The sequence below is a fragment of the Gigantopelta aegis genome, chromosome 10, assembly GCF_016097555.1.
Source record: "Gigantopelta aegis isolate Gae_Host chromosome 10, Gae_host_genome, whole genome shotgun sequence".
Taxonomy (NCBI): Eukaryota; Metazoa; Mollusca; class Gastropoda; order Neomphalida; family Peltospiridae; genus Gigantopelta; species Gigantopelta aegis.
In genome coordinates, this window is record NC_054708.1 from 32,455,995 (window position 1) to 32,472,876 (window position 16,882).

The window sequence follows — 16,882 nt, forward strand, 5'->3', positions numbered from 1 at the left end:
TATCAAAGGCCGAGGTATGCGCTATCTTGTCTATGGGATGGTGCATATAAAAGATCCCTTCCTGTTAATCGAAAAGAATAGCCAATGAAGTGTTGACAGCTGGTTTCCTCTCTCAATATATGTGTGGTCCTTAACCATATGTCCGACGCCATATAACCCCCCAAAAAACAAAAAAACAAAAAAACCCCAAAACCAACCCAAAAATGTGTTGAGTGCGTCGTTAAATAAAACATTTTCTTCCTTAATAAAGTCTCACTGGAGACTGCTGCGTTCTCAAGTCTCCACCTTTAAAACGTTTTAAGGCTCTGTCTAGATCAGGGGCGGGACGTAGCCCAGTGGTTAAGCGGTCGCTTGATGCGCAGTCGGTCTAGGATCGATCCCTGTCGGTGAGCCCATTGGGTTATTTCTCGTTCCAGCCAGTACACCACTACTGGTATATTAAAGGCCGTGGTGTGTTCTATCATGTCTGTGGGATGGTACATATAAAAGATCCTTTGCTACGAAATGTTTGACATCCAATAGCCGATGGTTAATAAATCAATGTGCTCTAGTGGTGTCGTTAAACAAAACAAACTTCTGTAATAAAATCTCACTAAAGACGGCTACGTTCTCCAGTCTCCACCTTTAAAACTGTTTAAGGCTCTGTCTAGATCATGTATATTTAATTTGAATCACGTTTAGCGCTAAGACTGGCTTTAGCGTAGATCTTGGTAACACCCTGGGGCTGAATCTAGCTCAGTCGCTATCTATAGCCCGTTCTATCTTCCTACAAAGATGTATTTTGTAAATAATTTCAGTTTTGTCTGACGTAAAGAGAAATATAAAAGTGTTTTGAAAAGGAGACCCCCCCCCCCCCCAAAAAAAAAAAAAAAAAAAAAAAAATAACAAACCCATCTATTTTTATGTCCAGTTTAGAAAACAAGTGGCTGAAAAATGAATAACTTGTAGTAAATTCCATAGCATGCCCCCCCCCCCCCCCCCCAAAAAAAAAAAAGAGAAAAAAAAGAAGAAAAAAAAAAAGAACAACCCCAAAACCCCCACCATTCGCCGTGGGACGGTCTATAGAGCGCTCGCCTAAGGTTCTTGGTTCGTGTAATTGAACTTCATCCGCTGACCCGTTGTTTTCTTTCGTCCTTGCAGTGCACCACGACTGGTATATCAAAGACCAGGCTATGTGTTATCCTGTCCGTGGGAAACTGCATATAAAATATCCTATAGCGCCGATGGAAAATGTAGCGGGTTTCCTCTGAAGACTACGTGTTGGAATTACCAAATTTACTCAGTAGTCTATAATTAATTCATCAATGCGTTCTACTGGTGTTAAACAAACGTTACATTTTCTAATAAGTTGAATCAGGGTACCAACAACATTTTCGAATTAAAATTCCCCGAATTTTTCCTGTTGTACGTAGAGTATTTTTACATGCCCCTATACCACTAAGGTATGTAAAATGATATGATATAATATATTGATATTTCGCCAAGATATGTCAAATTTAATTTCCTCTACCCCTAATTTATGGTCGTTTTTTCACCATGTTAATTTTGTACATAGGTTAAATTTTTCTCTTATTGCCAGGGATCAGAATGTCCACCCTGATTTTTATGATGGCCCAGATGGTACCCCTCACCAAATATGGAGTGTGATTTAGGGGACCTCTCGTGCATGCAAAAAGTCCCCAGCTCCAGGAGTACTGATATTACCTGATATTTTTCCAGATTCCAGTACACCCAAATAAAATCCTCTGTATTTTCACTTAATCAGACCAAAATTTAAAATTCCCTGAATTTTCCCTGCAGAGAACTTTTTAAAACCATTTCCCCATTTTTTTTGTCCCGTGGGTTCCCTGTGTATTTTTCATCATTTAGTACACTGCATAAAACTGAAAAATGGGACGCTCTTACATCTCCAGTCTTCTAAATTTGCGACCTGAGTCGACAATGCTGTCGCAAAAAGCTGTTGCAAAATTGATCTGCAACGGCATTATTATGCTAGTGTCAGACTACCAACTCCCAGGAGAAAGTTCGCAAAATTTCTGCTCTACGACTGTCCAGTTGATAGTCTGAGCACTCTTACAATTCAATTCTTGTCGTATAGCTTAGCTTAATAACTGGTTTAACGTGTCCATATACTACTAGGGTTTCGAACACGCCTATCCCGAGTCCGGCCTCCGATAGGATCGGGGGTCTGACTCGGGACAGGGATAACCTATCAAATACAGTCAATTTTGAAATTTTGAATATTACCACCGAAAGTATAAAAGGGGAAAATTGGGGTTAATAAATTTTGACTGCGCCCTTAAACATTCCTAACCTATATTAATTATTAATATAATATAATTTCAGCGCAAATTTAGATGGGCTGGTCTAAAAATAATAATAATTATTAAACAGTATTCATTAAGCCCACGGGAGGTTAAGAGGAAATGCTACTGAGTTTTCTGTTCGTATAACCCATTAGTTGTTAATTTGAGCGCATCCGTTTAAGTCGGGAGTTGAAAAATTTGCAACAAAACCTTCAAGTTGACCAACTTTCTGCTGACAGTTGACAGTCTGAGATTAGCATTTAAGATATCGTGTATTTGCTTTGTCGTTATCTGTACTAAATTGCCGTCTTTAGATTATCTGTACATCGGCGACTGCCACCAGCTGTGTACTTTGTGAAATCTAGATTAGGAACAATGGCACGAAACACGATGAACTTGAAATGATTTACGAGTATTGAATGACACAAGGGAACCGTTACATGCATTATCCCATATACGGGGTAGTCAGTACCACGGCTTGTGTTGCACTATTATCCTGTTCAATTATTTAGACCCAAAGTTTTTTGCAAATGTTACGTTTATTTCCTATTCGATATTTGTTTTCTTTGCATTTACATGAAAACAAACCCAAACCCCGACAGATTTTATATACAAATCATCATATAAAATGCACGAAGTTGACTTAATTCCACTTTTTAAAAATCTCTGTGTCTTTTGAATGCACGCTATTTCTCCTATAAATAACTACGGTCATTTGCATATCAAAAGCATCATTCTATAGTGCATTTCAAACTAATGGTCGGTTCTATCGTCCTATCCGCACAAATCGTAGTATGACCTATATTTAAGAAAATATCTGTAAACATGAAGCAGGCGCGGATTCAGGTGGGGACAAAACCTCAGTTTGAAAAAAAAATATGTATCAAATATTATAATTATATTGTGGAATACACAAGCGCGCGCGCTGAAGGGAGAGACAGACAGACAGAGAGAGAGAGAAAGAGAGAGAGAGAAAGAGAGAAAGAGAGACGTCATTTATGTAACGACGCACTCAACATATTTTAATCTATGGTTATATGGTTATAGGGAGAGAGAGAGAAGAATATGGTATGCATGCGATTGGTGGAGGTGTGACCCTCTGCACAACCCCAACCCCACTTAAGGCTTCTTTTGTATATGGAGCGGGACGTAGCTCAGAGGTAAAGCGTTCGCTCATGGTAGGTCGACTGATCGATCCCACATGGTGGACCCATTGGGTTGTGTCTAGTTCCAGCCTGTGCACCACAACTGATGTATAAAGGCTGTGGTATGTGCTATCCTGTCTATGGGATGGTGCATATAAAACGTCCCTTATTGCTTATCAAAATTGCTTATCGGAAACAGTGGCCCATGTGGCGGTAGCGAGTTTCTTTCTCACTGTCATAATGCTCCTTAACCGTTTTGTCTGACGCCACATAAACGTATATCAAATGCGTTGAGCGTGTCGTTAAATAAACATTTCTCTCGTATGTATGTGTAGTCTATATGCATTTCTAGTCGATTAGTTTATAGGTTGTTAGGTTGTTTGATAGTGAATGATATGGAAATAAATTGTTTTTGGTGTTAAAGAGTTCATGCATACATTAAAGTAATACTCCTGATGGGTATGGAGAAATAACTTAATCAGTCGACGAACTAATTTCTTCATCACTATCTTCGTTAAGGGGGACTATCACAGTGGGTATTTTATTTCTTATAAAACTATTTTGTTTTCTAAAATCTTCTTCGCTCTTTATTACATGTTTAACTGCGTCAGAGAAGTGTGTAGGTGTGACAGAGTTCAATGCATGTGCAAGTTCTCTCCGCACCGTGGTCATTTTACCATCATTATGACGAGCTATGTGCCCTTTGACTTGATTCCAGATCAGTTCTATCGGATTGAGTTCAGAATGTCTTGGCGGCAGTCTTAGACACAAGTGCCCATGGCGTTCAGCAATATCATCAGTAACAAATTGCTTTGCACATTTGTTACTTTTTCACAAGTTCATAAAGAACTGGCTTTGTCATGTTACTCTCAAAAGGTATATTTTTGTTTCGTAGCCACGACTGAATTTCTTCCTTTTTAGCGTTTAGTGCAGGACATCGTGTAATCTCAGTTAATTTGTTGTGGTAGCTTGCGTTATCCATGACGATAACAGAAGGTTCTGGTAGAGAAGGCATAAGTTGTTCTTCAAACCATTTGATGAAATTTTTATGATTCATCTCACCATGATAGTCTCCGTCTGTTTTTTTTTAGCCTCAAAGATCAATTCACAGCCATCTATCAATCCATATTTATCACAGCCAGCATGACAAATAATAAGTCTTTTTCCCTTCCCAGTCACCGAACAGAGTTTAGGAACTCGATCAGCAGCGTCTGATTTCGGCAGGTGATTGGCGGTACTTGTGCCTGGGTGGATAGCTGTCCAGTGGTGGGATGTTGTGTGGTTGACATTCACCCAGGTCTCATCTTGATACACTATTAAATACCCCTGTTCTCGTAAACTGGATATTTCATGGAGATAGGACAGTCTCCTGTCTGATATATTGGCGTCCTCAAAAATCACTTTTCCGGTTGTTGGTATTTAAAATCGAGGTCATGGAGTGTTCTTCGTAAAGTTAATATGGATATGTTGATTCCACATTCCTCCCTTAAAGCCACGTTAATCTTATGTAATGTAGGTAATTCGCCCTCTCTATAAAATCTGTATACTCGTCGTCTAATAACATCTTTATCAAATAAATCGATGAGTTTTCGGTTGCGTTTTTTAGCAGTGATTTCTGTGCTTGGATTCGTAGAGCTTAGATTTTTCACAGTTCTTTTTACTGTTGAAACCGAAACTTTAAGTGCAGCGGCAACTCGATCGACAATTCGATAAGAAGCATACCTAGGTCTACCGCGCTGATATTCATCTTCAAAATAATCGAAAACGTTCTTAATACACGATTTTACATCAACTGAAGTGTTTTTCGATTTACCCATATTTTTCCTCAAATAACAATAACAAGAATGTCGACTAATACATTTTCAATGAATTTATATACCCTACCTAACTTGTATTTTACGTGGTTTACACATTGCTACAATAGCACGTGCAGTCATAGATCGAAATAATGATGTTATTGACCAAGCAATGCTATCGTATTTTGGACATTCAGGGCTGTGTCTGTGGGATGAAAAAGTGGTTGAACCCATACGAGTCCGAACAATAGCCCTTTGGTTTTTCGCATTACAAATGTAACACCCAACCCCCAAACCCCAGCCCCTAGCACCACCCTAAATACTATATATATATATATATATATATATATGTATGAGTTCCTAATTTAGAGGCAAATTAAATAACATTTTTATTATTATTTGATGTTGGTGGCCTTTGACATTTTATCCCCCCCCCCCCCCCCCCCACCACCGGGTCCGGCTCTGCATTAAATTTATTTATAAATTTAGAAAGCACATTCCTGCGGTGTGTTTGGTGATTTGTGTTTATTACTGTGCTACACCTCAGTTGTGTTAGGTTAGGTATGGTATGCTAATATATAATTGATATAATAAAATAAAAATACATAATACATTAGCTAAATTTATTAAATATAATGTACCTACAAGAAAGGGTTACATGTTCTGTTTGTTTACATCTATCTTTAACGGAAAGATTAGACAATGCTGTTACACACTGCAAAACAATAATAACCTTGATTTAGTGAAACAAGCTATAAATGCCTTCACGTAGCCTCAGATCCCAATGTTTTGATATGCAAATGACCTTAGTTATTTATAGGAGAAATAACGTGCATTCAAAAGACACAGAGATTTTTAAAAAGTGGAATTAAGTCAACTTTGTGCATTTTATATGATGATTTGTATATAAAACCTGTCGGGGTTTGGGTTTGTTTTCATGTAAATGCAAAGAAAACAAATATCGAATAGGAAATAAACGTAACATTTGCAAAAAGACTTTGGGTCTAAATAATTGAACAGGATAATAGTAATGGTACACTGGCTGGAACAAGAAATAGCCCAACGGCCCACCGGCAGGGATCATATATCGATCGCACGCCAAGTGGACGCTTAACCACTAGACCAGGCACGACGGAAGCAAGTAAACATTGGAGGGGGGGGGGGGGGACTTGGGGGTATGCTCCCCCATAAAGTGTTGAAAACTAGACGTCCTGAAATGCAATTTCCTACATTTTTCAAGCAAAATTGATCTCTGCCTTAAGATTTACTACCAATAATATTTTTTATTCAGAATTATTGAGGGGACTAGAGCTTCCCCCCCAGCCCCCCCCCCCCCCCCGCTCCGCCGTGCCTGTGGACTACCTCCCTCCAATGGAAAAATGGCACGGCACAACTGAAAAACACAATGACCTAATATTTAAATTTAAACTTTATTGTGTACAGATTTGGAATAAATGTACTATTTGACTGATGCAAAAATCGTGCTAGCTAAATCATGTCCATCCACTGCATTACGTAACATGTTGATACACTACAGTTTGTTATATTTCGTTCCAACCAGTGCACCACGACTGGTATATCATAGGCCGTGGTATGTACTACCCTGTATGTGGGATGGTGCATATAAAATATCCCTTGCTGCTAATAGGAAAGAGTAGCCCATGAAGTGGCGACAGCGGGTTTCCTCTCTCAATATCTGTGTGGTCCTTGACCATATGTCTGACGCTACATAACCGTAAATGAAATGTGTTGTGTGCGTCGTTAAATAAAACATTTATTTCTTTAACTACAGTTTGATGTATGTGATCACTAATGCATACGTTAAACAATTAGTGTGTTACCATCATTGAAGGAAGGAACTGTTTTATTTAACGACGCACTCAACGCATTTTATTTACGGTTATATGACGTCAGACATATGGTTAAGGACCACACAGATATATAGAGAGAGGAAACCCGCTGTTGCCACTTCATGGGCTATTCTTTTTCGATTAACAGCAAGGGATCTTTTATATGTACCATTCCACAGACAGGATAGTACATACCACGGCCTTTGTTATACCAGTTGTGGAACACTGGCCAGAACGAGAAATACTATCATTGAATTCATGTAATTGTTTTAATACACAAGTTCAACATTACTCAAGGGCTCCAGGGACATGAGAGGAAAAATAAAGTTCATTATTTCATCAAAATGAATTAACAAAAACACCCAATGTGCAGAAACCCAGAAAATTCTTGTTCACACACACGTCTTTCCTGATGCGTCTGACATCAACACATATTACCTAATTTCGTAAGACATTCAATCCTTTACACCAAACTGGATTTAACACTTCATGCTACTCAATTTATAATGTTAGTAATGCATGTTACTCAATTTATATTGTCATGTTGGTCAATTTATAATGTCAGTGATGCATGTTACTCAATTTATATTGTCATGTTGGTCAATTTATAATGTCAGTGATGCATGTTACTCAATTTATAATGTCATGTTGGTCAATTTATATTGTCAATGATGCTTGTTACTCGATTTATAATGTCATGTTACTCAATTTATAGTGTCATGTTACTCAATATATAATGTCAGTGATGCATGTTACTCAATTTATATTGTCAGTGATGCATGCTACTCAATTTATATTGTCAGTGATGCATGTTACTCAATTTTATAATGTCATGTTACTCAATATATAATGTCATGTTACTCAATTTATAATGTCAGTGATGCATGTTACTCAATTTATATTGTCAGTGATGCTTGTTACTCGATTTATAATGTCATGTTGCTCAATTTATAATGTCATGTTACTCAAGTTATAATGTCATGTTGCTCAATTTATAATGTCAGTAGCATCACTTTAAAGAATACGAGCATTAAAAATGTTTTATGAAAATAGGTAGCCAAAAATGAGGATTTGAAACAATTTCATTTTATGTCAGTGGGCATCAATGTAACTTAGATCACGTAACAAACAAATATGTGATGAATTTAATTAAACTCTTGGTTTAGAGCCGAATAGCCATGAATATTTCTAGGCACTTGAACATTGGCAAGTCTCATAAACATGACCAAATTACTGGCGGTATCACTCTAGAAATTAGACCAGTTTAAATCACGTCCGATCTCTCTGGAATTACCCCTAAGAAGTTAATTGATTGGAAACAGTTTGATATCACCATTAATACAAGTGTTAATCCATTATGTTATTTATGATGTTGATCAACTATAAACAGTTTGATATCACCATTAATCCATGTGTTAATCCACTATGTTATTTATGATGTTGATCGACTACAAACAGTTTGATATCACCATTAATCCATGTATTAATCCACTATGTTATTTATGATGTTGATCGACTACAAACAGTTTTATATCACCAGTAATCCACATGTGTTAATCCACTATGTTATTTATGATGTTGATCGACTACAAACAGTTTGATATCACCATTAATCCATGTATTAATCCACTATGTTATTTATGATGTTGATCGACTACAAACAGTTTGATATCACCATTAATCCATGTGTTAATCCATTATATTATTTATGATGTTGATCGACTACAAACAGTTTGATATCACCAATAATTCACATGTGTTAATCCACTATGTTATTTATGATGTTGATCGACTACACACAGCTTGATATCACCATTAATCCATGTATTAATCCACTATGTTATTTATGATGTTGATCGACTACAAACAGTTTGATATCACCATTAATCCATGTGTTAATCCATTATGTTATTTATGATGTTGATCGACTACATCACTGCGCCTGCGTCACTGAAGCACATGGCTAGAGGCCCCCGCAGACCATCAGTGCGACCAAGCAGTGGTCCCACATACTTGCCGCCATCCGAGACGACGTGTATCTTGTGTGCCTCAGCGTCCACGATGCACGAATTGCCAACGTCGTCGCACTGGATGCCCACTTCTCTCCGGACATCGTGAGCTTTACCAGGACTGAAGTTGTACTGCACGTCTTCATATTTGTTCAAGCAGACGACACTTTCCTCTCCACCAAACAGAATTAGATATTCACCCTTCGGACTGACGGCTATTCCCTTCGGTGAGATGGAGACGGCAACAAAGGCGTTTCCGACGGAAGACGCTAAACTATAGTATTGTTTGGACAACTTCAATTTTTCACAGATCTGCAATGTCCCTCCCAGTGATACAAATGCGATTTCACGAGACTTCGGGAGGCTAACAGCAGCTTCTGAATCCGAAGTCATGATAAGTGAGTGCGGACATTCTCCCGGATCGAGCGTCGAAATCAGTTTTCCCCTAGGACCAAATTTCTTCAAGCGTGTGTTTCTAAACTGGACGTCCATGACGACGAAGTCTCCAGACGTAAGAAGCAGAATTCCTCTCAGATCTGTCTTCATGGTATCGCTGTTACATCGACCTGAGAAAGAAGAAACAAGTCTGAATTTTGTCTTCGGAACTTGCATATTCTTGCTCGGTCGTTTGGCTAAATATCTAGAGGAAGGGCTATCCTTCAATCTTGGCGTTACGTTTGGCTTTGGTGGTGCAGGAAGCGATAACTGTTCCTTATTCGGCTTTGGCTTGTTTTGGATTTTAGTTATGACAACTTCTCCAAGTACATTCATGGATCGTAAAATTTCGGAAGCCTTTTTGTGTGGCAGAAATCTAAAGTCCTGTCTGGCTTCATTTCTTTTGCTGGGAAGAACCAGTTTGCTTTTCAGATTCTGCATCTGCTTTCCAATAACATCGTAATTGTTTAATACATCCATGTCTGATCCGCATGACGTCAGATAGTGAACGAATTGTTTAGTTTTAGCAAGGGAGTTGACACTGACCTCGCTGTTCCAGACATTTTCTGCCATATGGTCTCTGTGCTTGATGTACAACAAATCAACCTCCGTTATTAACATTTGCTCTTTCTCCAAGATGGAGTTCACAAGTCTTTGTCCGAACGCTGTGATCTCGCTTATCACTTCCTCTTTGGATTTGGTCAAACGATCCAGTTGTTCGTGCTGTATTCTCGATAATTCAGCTGCCACACTAAAATAGTCCTCCAGAGACTTTTCAGCCAAGCAGAAATCGTTCCTGAAGTCGGTGACGATCTTTACGCTGGGTTCGACCTTCCTGCAACATTGGTGAAACACGGCAATGCACGTGTCGCATGCCACCGTCTTGCAGTTAAGGCAGACGTGAGTCAGAGTCTTGCCTCTGTGTTCCTGACAGAGATCCGGACCTCGTCTTGGACGCAGCAGTTTCACCAGGGCCTCGTTCTCCAGACTCTCCATACCGACCACGTGATGCTCCCTGGACGCTCTGATTCGTCCGTGGACGCGCTCACACTCCTCGCACAAGCCTTCCAGACACTCTTTGCACCAGTGCACGGCCTGCACGAGCACCTGCTCCTGTCTGCACACATCGCACGCTTTTACACTCTGGCGCATCTCGCTCACCTTCTGTAGTCTAAACACGAACGGGTTGACGGTGAATGTCTCCATCCACTGCTCCATCCACTGCTCCGTGGATAGATTCCTCCCAACCTGCCGGGTCTCCTGACCACACAGGGGACATGGGAAAACCGCGTCCGTGGCATTTTGTCCGACATATGTGAAAAGACAAGAGTAACAGAAGGTGTGTAAACATGGCAAAGTTTTCGGTTCTCGGTATTTTTCCATGCAAAGTGAACACAGGAGAAAGTCGTCTGCAATTTCACCTGTACTGGCCATTCTTCTTTATTCTCTTTACGAATTGAAATAGATATATTTATGTATTTAGGTAATTACGTTGAATAACAGAGTACTTTCTAAAGAAGTCGATATATATTCACACTATCTAATGTGTAGAAAATATCAATCTTTTTCAAACATCATGTCTAGATACAACTATGAAATTGTTAATGGTTTTGTCAGCCAGCTGCTATGAAGCCATGTTGTCACGAGTATGCTGATATCTATGTGATCGTGAAAGACTAACGTCTTAGAAGTGGAATCTCCCTTACCTGACAGTAAGGAACACTATGCAGTCTGGTAGAAACCTGCTTTGAAGAATACTTTGTAAAAGTCAGTAACACGGAACGATCTGTCGTCATTCCAATTTAAACTTTGTCCATTTCTCAATGAACGATAACAGACTAGAGTGTCTAGTCCACAACACAGTGACACGAAATCGTTTCCAGTCATACAAGTTAAAATGGACGAATCTTCTGGAAAGCTGCAATATGCTAAACAAAAATTATTGTTTTCAGTTGCTAACTCTGGTTCACATGCACTGGTACAAGTGGACATTTGTCACGCTAAAACATTGACATTAACAATAAGCTGCTGCACATGCACACACACAATCACTGTTGAAAAATTAATGGTGAAAATGGATTTAGTTCCTTTAAATGTTAAATCCATGCAGTGGCTACGCACTTGATCTGAATAAACCTGTTGCGTCGAAGGTATTTTATACAACATTCACTGCAAGTCCATGTAATCAGTCGGATAGCCAGCAGCGTTTAATCACAAAACGAAAACACAAAAGCTTTATAGACTGGCGTAAAATGTACCTACATGTGTATTTAGTCTTGCATTGTTTTTAGATGAATCACTATATGTGCTGAAAACTCTACCAATAGCAATACGAGTGCGATAAGATAGGGAAGGAAAGTTTGTTTGAAGACATCGATCATAGTTACATTAAATAGTGTAAAATATGTTCGGCTATTACACTTTACAAAGAAAAATCATTAACCAACATATCACATACGTTTTGATTAAATTACAAGTTTGGGCAATTTCAACATTTAAAATAATTTCTGGTCATACTGGTACTATTAAAAAATTAATTGTTAAACGATAAAGGGATATTCCTGTGTTCGCTGCAATTTTAAAGATGTTATCGACTAACGGAGACTTTTTGACGATTGTAATTACATATCAAATATATTTTTCTGCATACAAGGTTAGTGGCTGTATATTAAACGTGTTTCTGATCGTCCTAATATTTGTACTAGGTTAAATTTCATTTTATTTCCTAAAAAAAGATGTTTTCATACGTACGAAATTATTTGAAGACAAAATCCAGTTTGGGCTTCTTACAAATATTAAGACGATCAGAAACCCATCGAATATACACACTGATATTCTAAACAAGAAAATATATTTAATATGTAAGTTTACTCGTAGAAATATTTTATTAGTCGAAAACATCTTACAATGCAGAAAACTCAGGAATGCCCCTTTAATCTTTGTTTTGTTCAGTTACACAATTATAGCATTTGATTTATTCGATGTCAAACATTTGATAATTTCAGAAGTGTCCTGTTACATTTTCCATTATCAGCAAGGGATCTTTTTATTTGCACTTTGGGCAACTGATACCACGGCCTTTGATATACCATTCGTGTGGTACAAGTCGGGTCTGTTAAAACCCAAATCAGTGAATGGGTCACCGAGGAGGATCGATCTTACAATCAAAGCACCTCAAGCCAGTTATCTACCGACTGAGCTAAATCACCCCAACAAACAACTAGTATGCGAACTGCCCCCCCCCCCCCCCCCGCACACACGCACCTCCTAAACCCTCAACAACAACTATCAAGAAAATAAATGATTAATATAAAACATCACACATACACTCAAATAAAACAGGAAACACATACCACACATGCCCCTACAAAAATCACGAAAATCGCTACTCGCAAAAAGTAACCCAAAAAAAACAAACAAACAAACAAAAAAAAAAAAAAGGTAAAAAAAAAAAATAACAACAACAAAGACCCCATATTTTTAAAAACAACAACAACTAGAGAGTGTAGCTTTAACGATACCCCGACACGTTGTTCGATATCAAACTCATGTTAATATGTATGTATTTAACCAGATCGAATTTACTTCTTTCGTTCTATATATATCTTTAATATATTACGTGAGCAGGATTTAACCAGCTGCTATGGAGCCATCTTGTCACGAGCATGCTTCTAACGATAGAAACTAAAACTTCATTTTTGAAAACCATCAAACGAAAGGAGTGCCAATCATGCTGATATCCATGTGATCGTGAAAGACTAACGTCTTAGAACTGGAATCTATGGTTGTTCTTGGTGCAGCATTTGTTAATTGGTTGATTTGTTCGTGCTGGAACACTATGCAGTATGGTAGAAACCTGCTTTGAAGAATACTTTGTAAAAGTCAGTAACGCGGAACGATCTGTCATCAATAATTCCAATTTAAACTTTGTCCATTTCTCAATGAACGATAACACACTAGTGTCTAGTCCACAACACAGTGACACGAAATCGTTTCCAGTCATACAAGTTAAAATGGGCGAATCTTCTGGAAAGTTGCAATATGCTAAACTAAAATTATTGTTTTCAGTTGCTAACTGGTTCACATGCACTGTTACAAGTGGACATTTGTCACGCTAAAACATTGACATTTGCAATAAGCTGCTGTACATGCACACGCATAATCACTGTTGAAAAATTCAGACGTAAATGGTGAAAATGGATTTAATTCCTTTAAATGGTAAATCCATGCAGTGGCTACTCACTTGATCTGAAAAAACAGATTGCGTCGAAGGTATTTTATAAAACATTCACTGCAAGTCCATTTAATCAGTCTGATAGCCAGCAGCGTTTAATCACAAAACAAAAACACAAAAGCTTTATCGACTTGCGTAAAATGTAACTACAGGTGTACTTAGTCTTGCGTTGTTTTTACGTGCTGAAAACTACCAGAAAATACACCCGCCAAATAGCATCTCGGCTGGGTCAAAGTTCGAAGTAACCCAACTTAAAGTTGGGTCCGACTATTTACCCCAAGACACCCCAAGATACACCAAAATACCCCCAAGACACCATCAAAAGACACCACAAATATTGCTTATTCTTCTAAACAAAAAAACGAATTAAAGGGACAGGCCCTAGTTTGAACCCGTGAAAATTAACACTAAGTTTAATTAATCTACAAACTTGTAACACATTTGGATAAAGATACAATTGAGTGAAACAAGAGTCTGTGACTTTCAACTGGTGAAATACCATCTAAAAATAGACTAAAACTCGACTCCATAATTGTTACCTCTCAGACGCACGTGCATTTTAAAAAATATGAGAAATGCTTTTTGTGATATTAAAAACGCCAGAATGACCAAAAACGCTTCAAATGTACGGAAATGGATACTCTAAACAATAAAATCTAAGTAAAGTATGATTTCAGTTATCAAAAGCGGCTCTAATAGTAAAAATATGCTTTAGTGTTTAAAATCTAGGGTATGTCCCTTTAAAATGTACTATTTTATAAAATATTTAGTGGAAAATGAAGTAATCCAAAGAGTTGAAGAACTGCAGTAGTTGACGTTAATTGAATCAATTGATGAACTTTGTTAATTATATGACTGATATATTCACTAGAAAAAAAAAAAAAAATTGTTATAATGATTTCTTACACACCCGTTGGTGAGAACATCATGCGTTATTTTTGATAACAAATAGTTGTTTACACACGTACGTGTATTAACAATTTCAAGACATACGACTGGCTGCTTGTAGGTGCTGACCAGGTCACCAATGCCATATATCCAATAAAACCCCAGCGTGATGGAAATCGATTACACTAAGACGTATAGTTATTCTGACAATCATGTGTCTGTGACGTTTAAGTCAGCAACAAGTGCAAAGGCTGTAAATAACTTTTAGTCGAAAAATATGTTAAAATTTGATTAAAACCTTGTTTTTGAGAATATGTAAGAAATAGAATAATACATTCGTGTCCGTTAGATACCATTATCTCACAACTCGCTTTCGCTCATTAAATATATTTTAAAACAACTCGTGAGATAAATGGTATCTAACGGTCACTTATGTATTATTCTCTATATACATGATAGAGATATTTTTTTACTGACGTACTGGCTGAATCTACCATTTATTGTTGCCAGATTTACAGACATTTCAGACATATAACAGGGATTTAATTTTAATTACATGCATATGCATCAATGTATTACTCATAATTGAATCCGGTATAAATAAACATATTTAAGTATAAAATATTATTTATTTATACAGAAAATCATGATAGAAGTATTGATATTAATATACGTTAATCTAGTGTTAATTCTAGATTGTAAAACATATCTAGGTAATAGTATGTAATGGTCAATGTATTTTATAAGACAACTGTTAATCTCGTATTAGATTATTCAATATCGTATCTGCACAAGACAGCCTAAAAGTGATAGTCTTCAGATAGTATCGTCTGTGGACCTGTTTCGGTGAGGGACCTGTTTCGGTGGTTGTGTCGTTTGTGGGCAATAGTACGTACATTTGATTATTTCTGACGTTGTTGACTTTTGCTTGGGGAAAGTAAACAAATGTCTATCATATTCACCGAAATGTTCGTAAAAATAAAGTCAAAACGAACAAAGAAAACATGATTGAACTTAACCCACTCATAAACACGGCACATTTCTTAATACCTGTATACTACGACTTTCAAATACACTCATTTGAAAGAAAACTGAATTTTAAAAACTATTTTTGTCTGTTCTCAGCTGTAGGCCTACTGCCATCTGGTTATTGAAGTTACATGATTGTCAATGCGTCTGCTGATAAAACTCTTTTTACAGATACTTGCCAAAAATATATGGTACTTTATATGGTTTGACATAAATATATTTTTGGATATCTGTTTATATATTGATTAAAAACCAGAATGCAGCTTATATTTTTTTAAACAAACAATTTTGCCATTATAATAATTAATATTCTCAATCGGAAAGAGTAGCCCATGAAGTGGCGACAGCTGGTATTCCTCTCAAAATCTGTGTGGTCCATAACCATATGTCTGACGCCATATAACCGTAAATAAAATGTGTTGAGTGCGTCGTTAAATAAAAAAATTCTTTCTTTCTTTCCATGACACCTATTTTCTGCTCCAGGCATGGGCCAGTATTGTATCCAGTTCACATTTAGGTAGGGCACACATGCAGCTTAATAAGAGGCAGATAACATTCACAGGAACGTAATACTCATTTCAAAAATGCCAGTTAAATAACAGTTAACTGCTATATAAAGGTCATTTTATGCATTCCAAACCAAGTTTAATTTAGGTTACCGTACTTTGTGAGAAAAAAAGAAATTATTTTAATAAAAAATCAAACAGCTGAAATCTGTTAAAAAGCTCAAAAATCACATCTCTGTGTTCAAGTAAAGTCCATAGTCTGACTGAACATGGTCCTAGCCTACTTGTCTTTTGGCCCTGAACTAGCATGTGTATTATTGAAACTGACACGCATTATCGGTCGTTTTTATTACTTTGGTTCAAAGACTTTACAAAGTTAAAATAACAAGCTACAGATCCTTCAGACTTTGCTTTCATACATGTTGAATACATGCCATTAAAATTAATAACCGTGATTATTGAAATAAGCAAACATTATTACGCTGTATTCTGGATGACACCATTTCTCATTATCGGTTGTGAGAATGCTATTACACTAATTGAATATTTGGTATTATTATTATATTTCAGGTGTCGGATAGATTATGTAACCGTGTGTTCACATCAGAAGATAACAAATGGTTTAGTAAAACTTTTAGCAACTTAAAAAATTTATTAGCAATTTTTTTTTTAATTAGCCAATGG

The 16,882-nt window shown here is 37.2% G+C and overlaps 1 protein-coding gene across 1 annotated transcript; it reads right to left on the reverse strand.

Moving 5' to 3' along the window:
• Positions 1–9,025: 9,025 nt before the first annotated feature.
• On the reverse strand, positions 9,026–10,975 carry LOC121383585 (E3 ubiquitin-protein ligase TRIM33-like). The gene has a single exon (XM_041513675.1). It carries the CDS (start codon positions 10,973–10,975, stop codon positions 9,026–9,028), a length of 1,950 nt encoding a protein of 649 aa, XP_041369609.1.
• Between the last annotated feature and the right edge of the window lie 5,907 nt (positions 10,976–16,882).

Excerpts from the sequence above, each read along its gene's own strand:
- LOC121383585 (XM_041513675.1), bottom strand. The coding sequence starts at position 10,975 with ATGGCCAGTACAGGTGAAATTGCAGACGACTTTCTCCTGTGTTCACTT.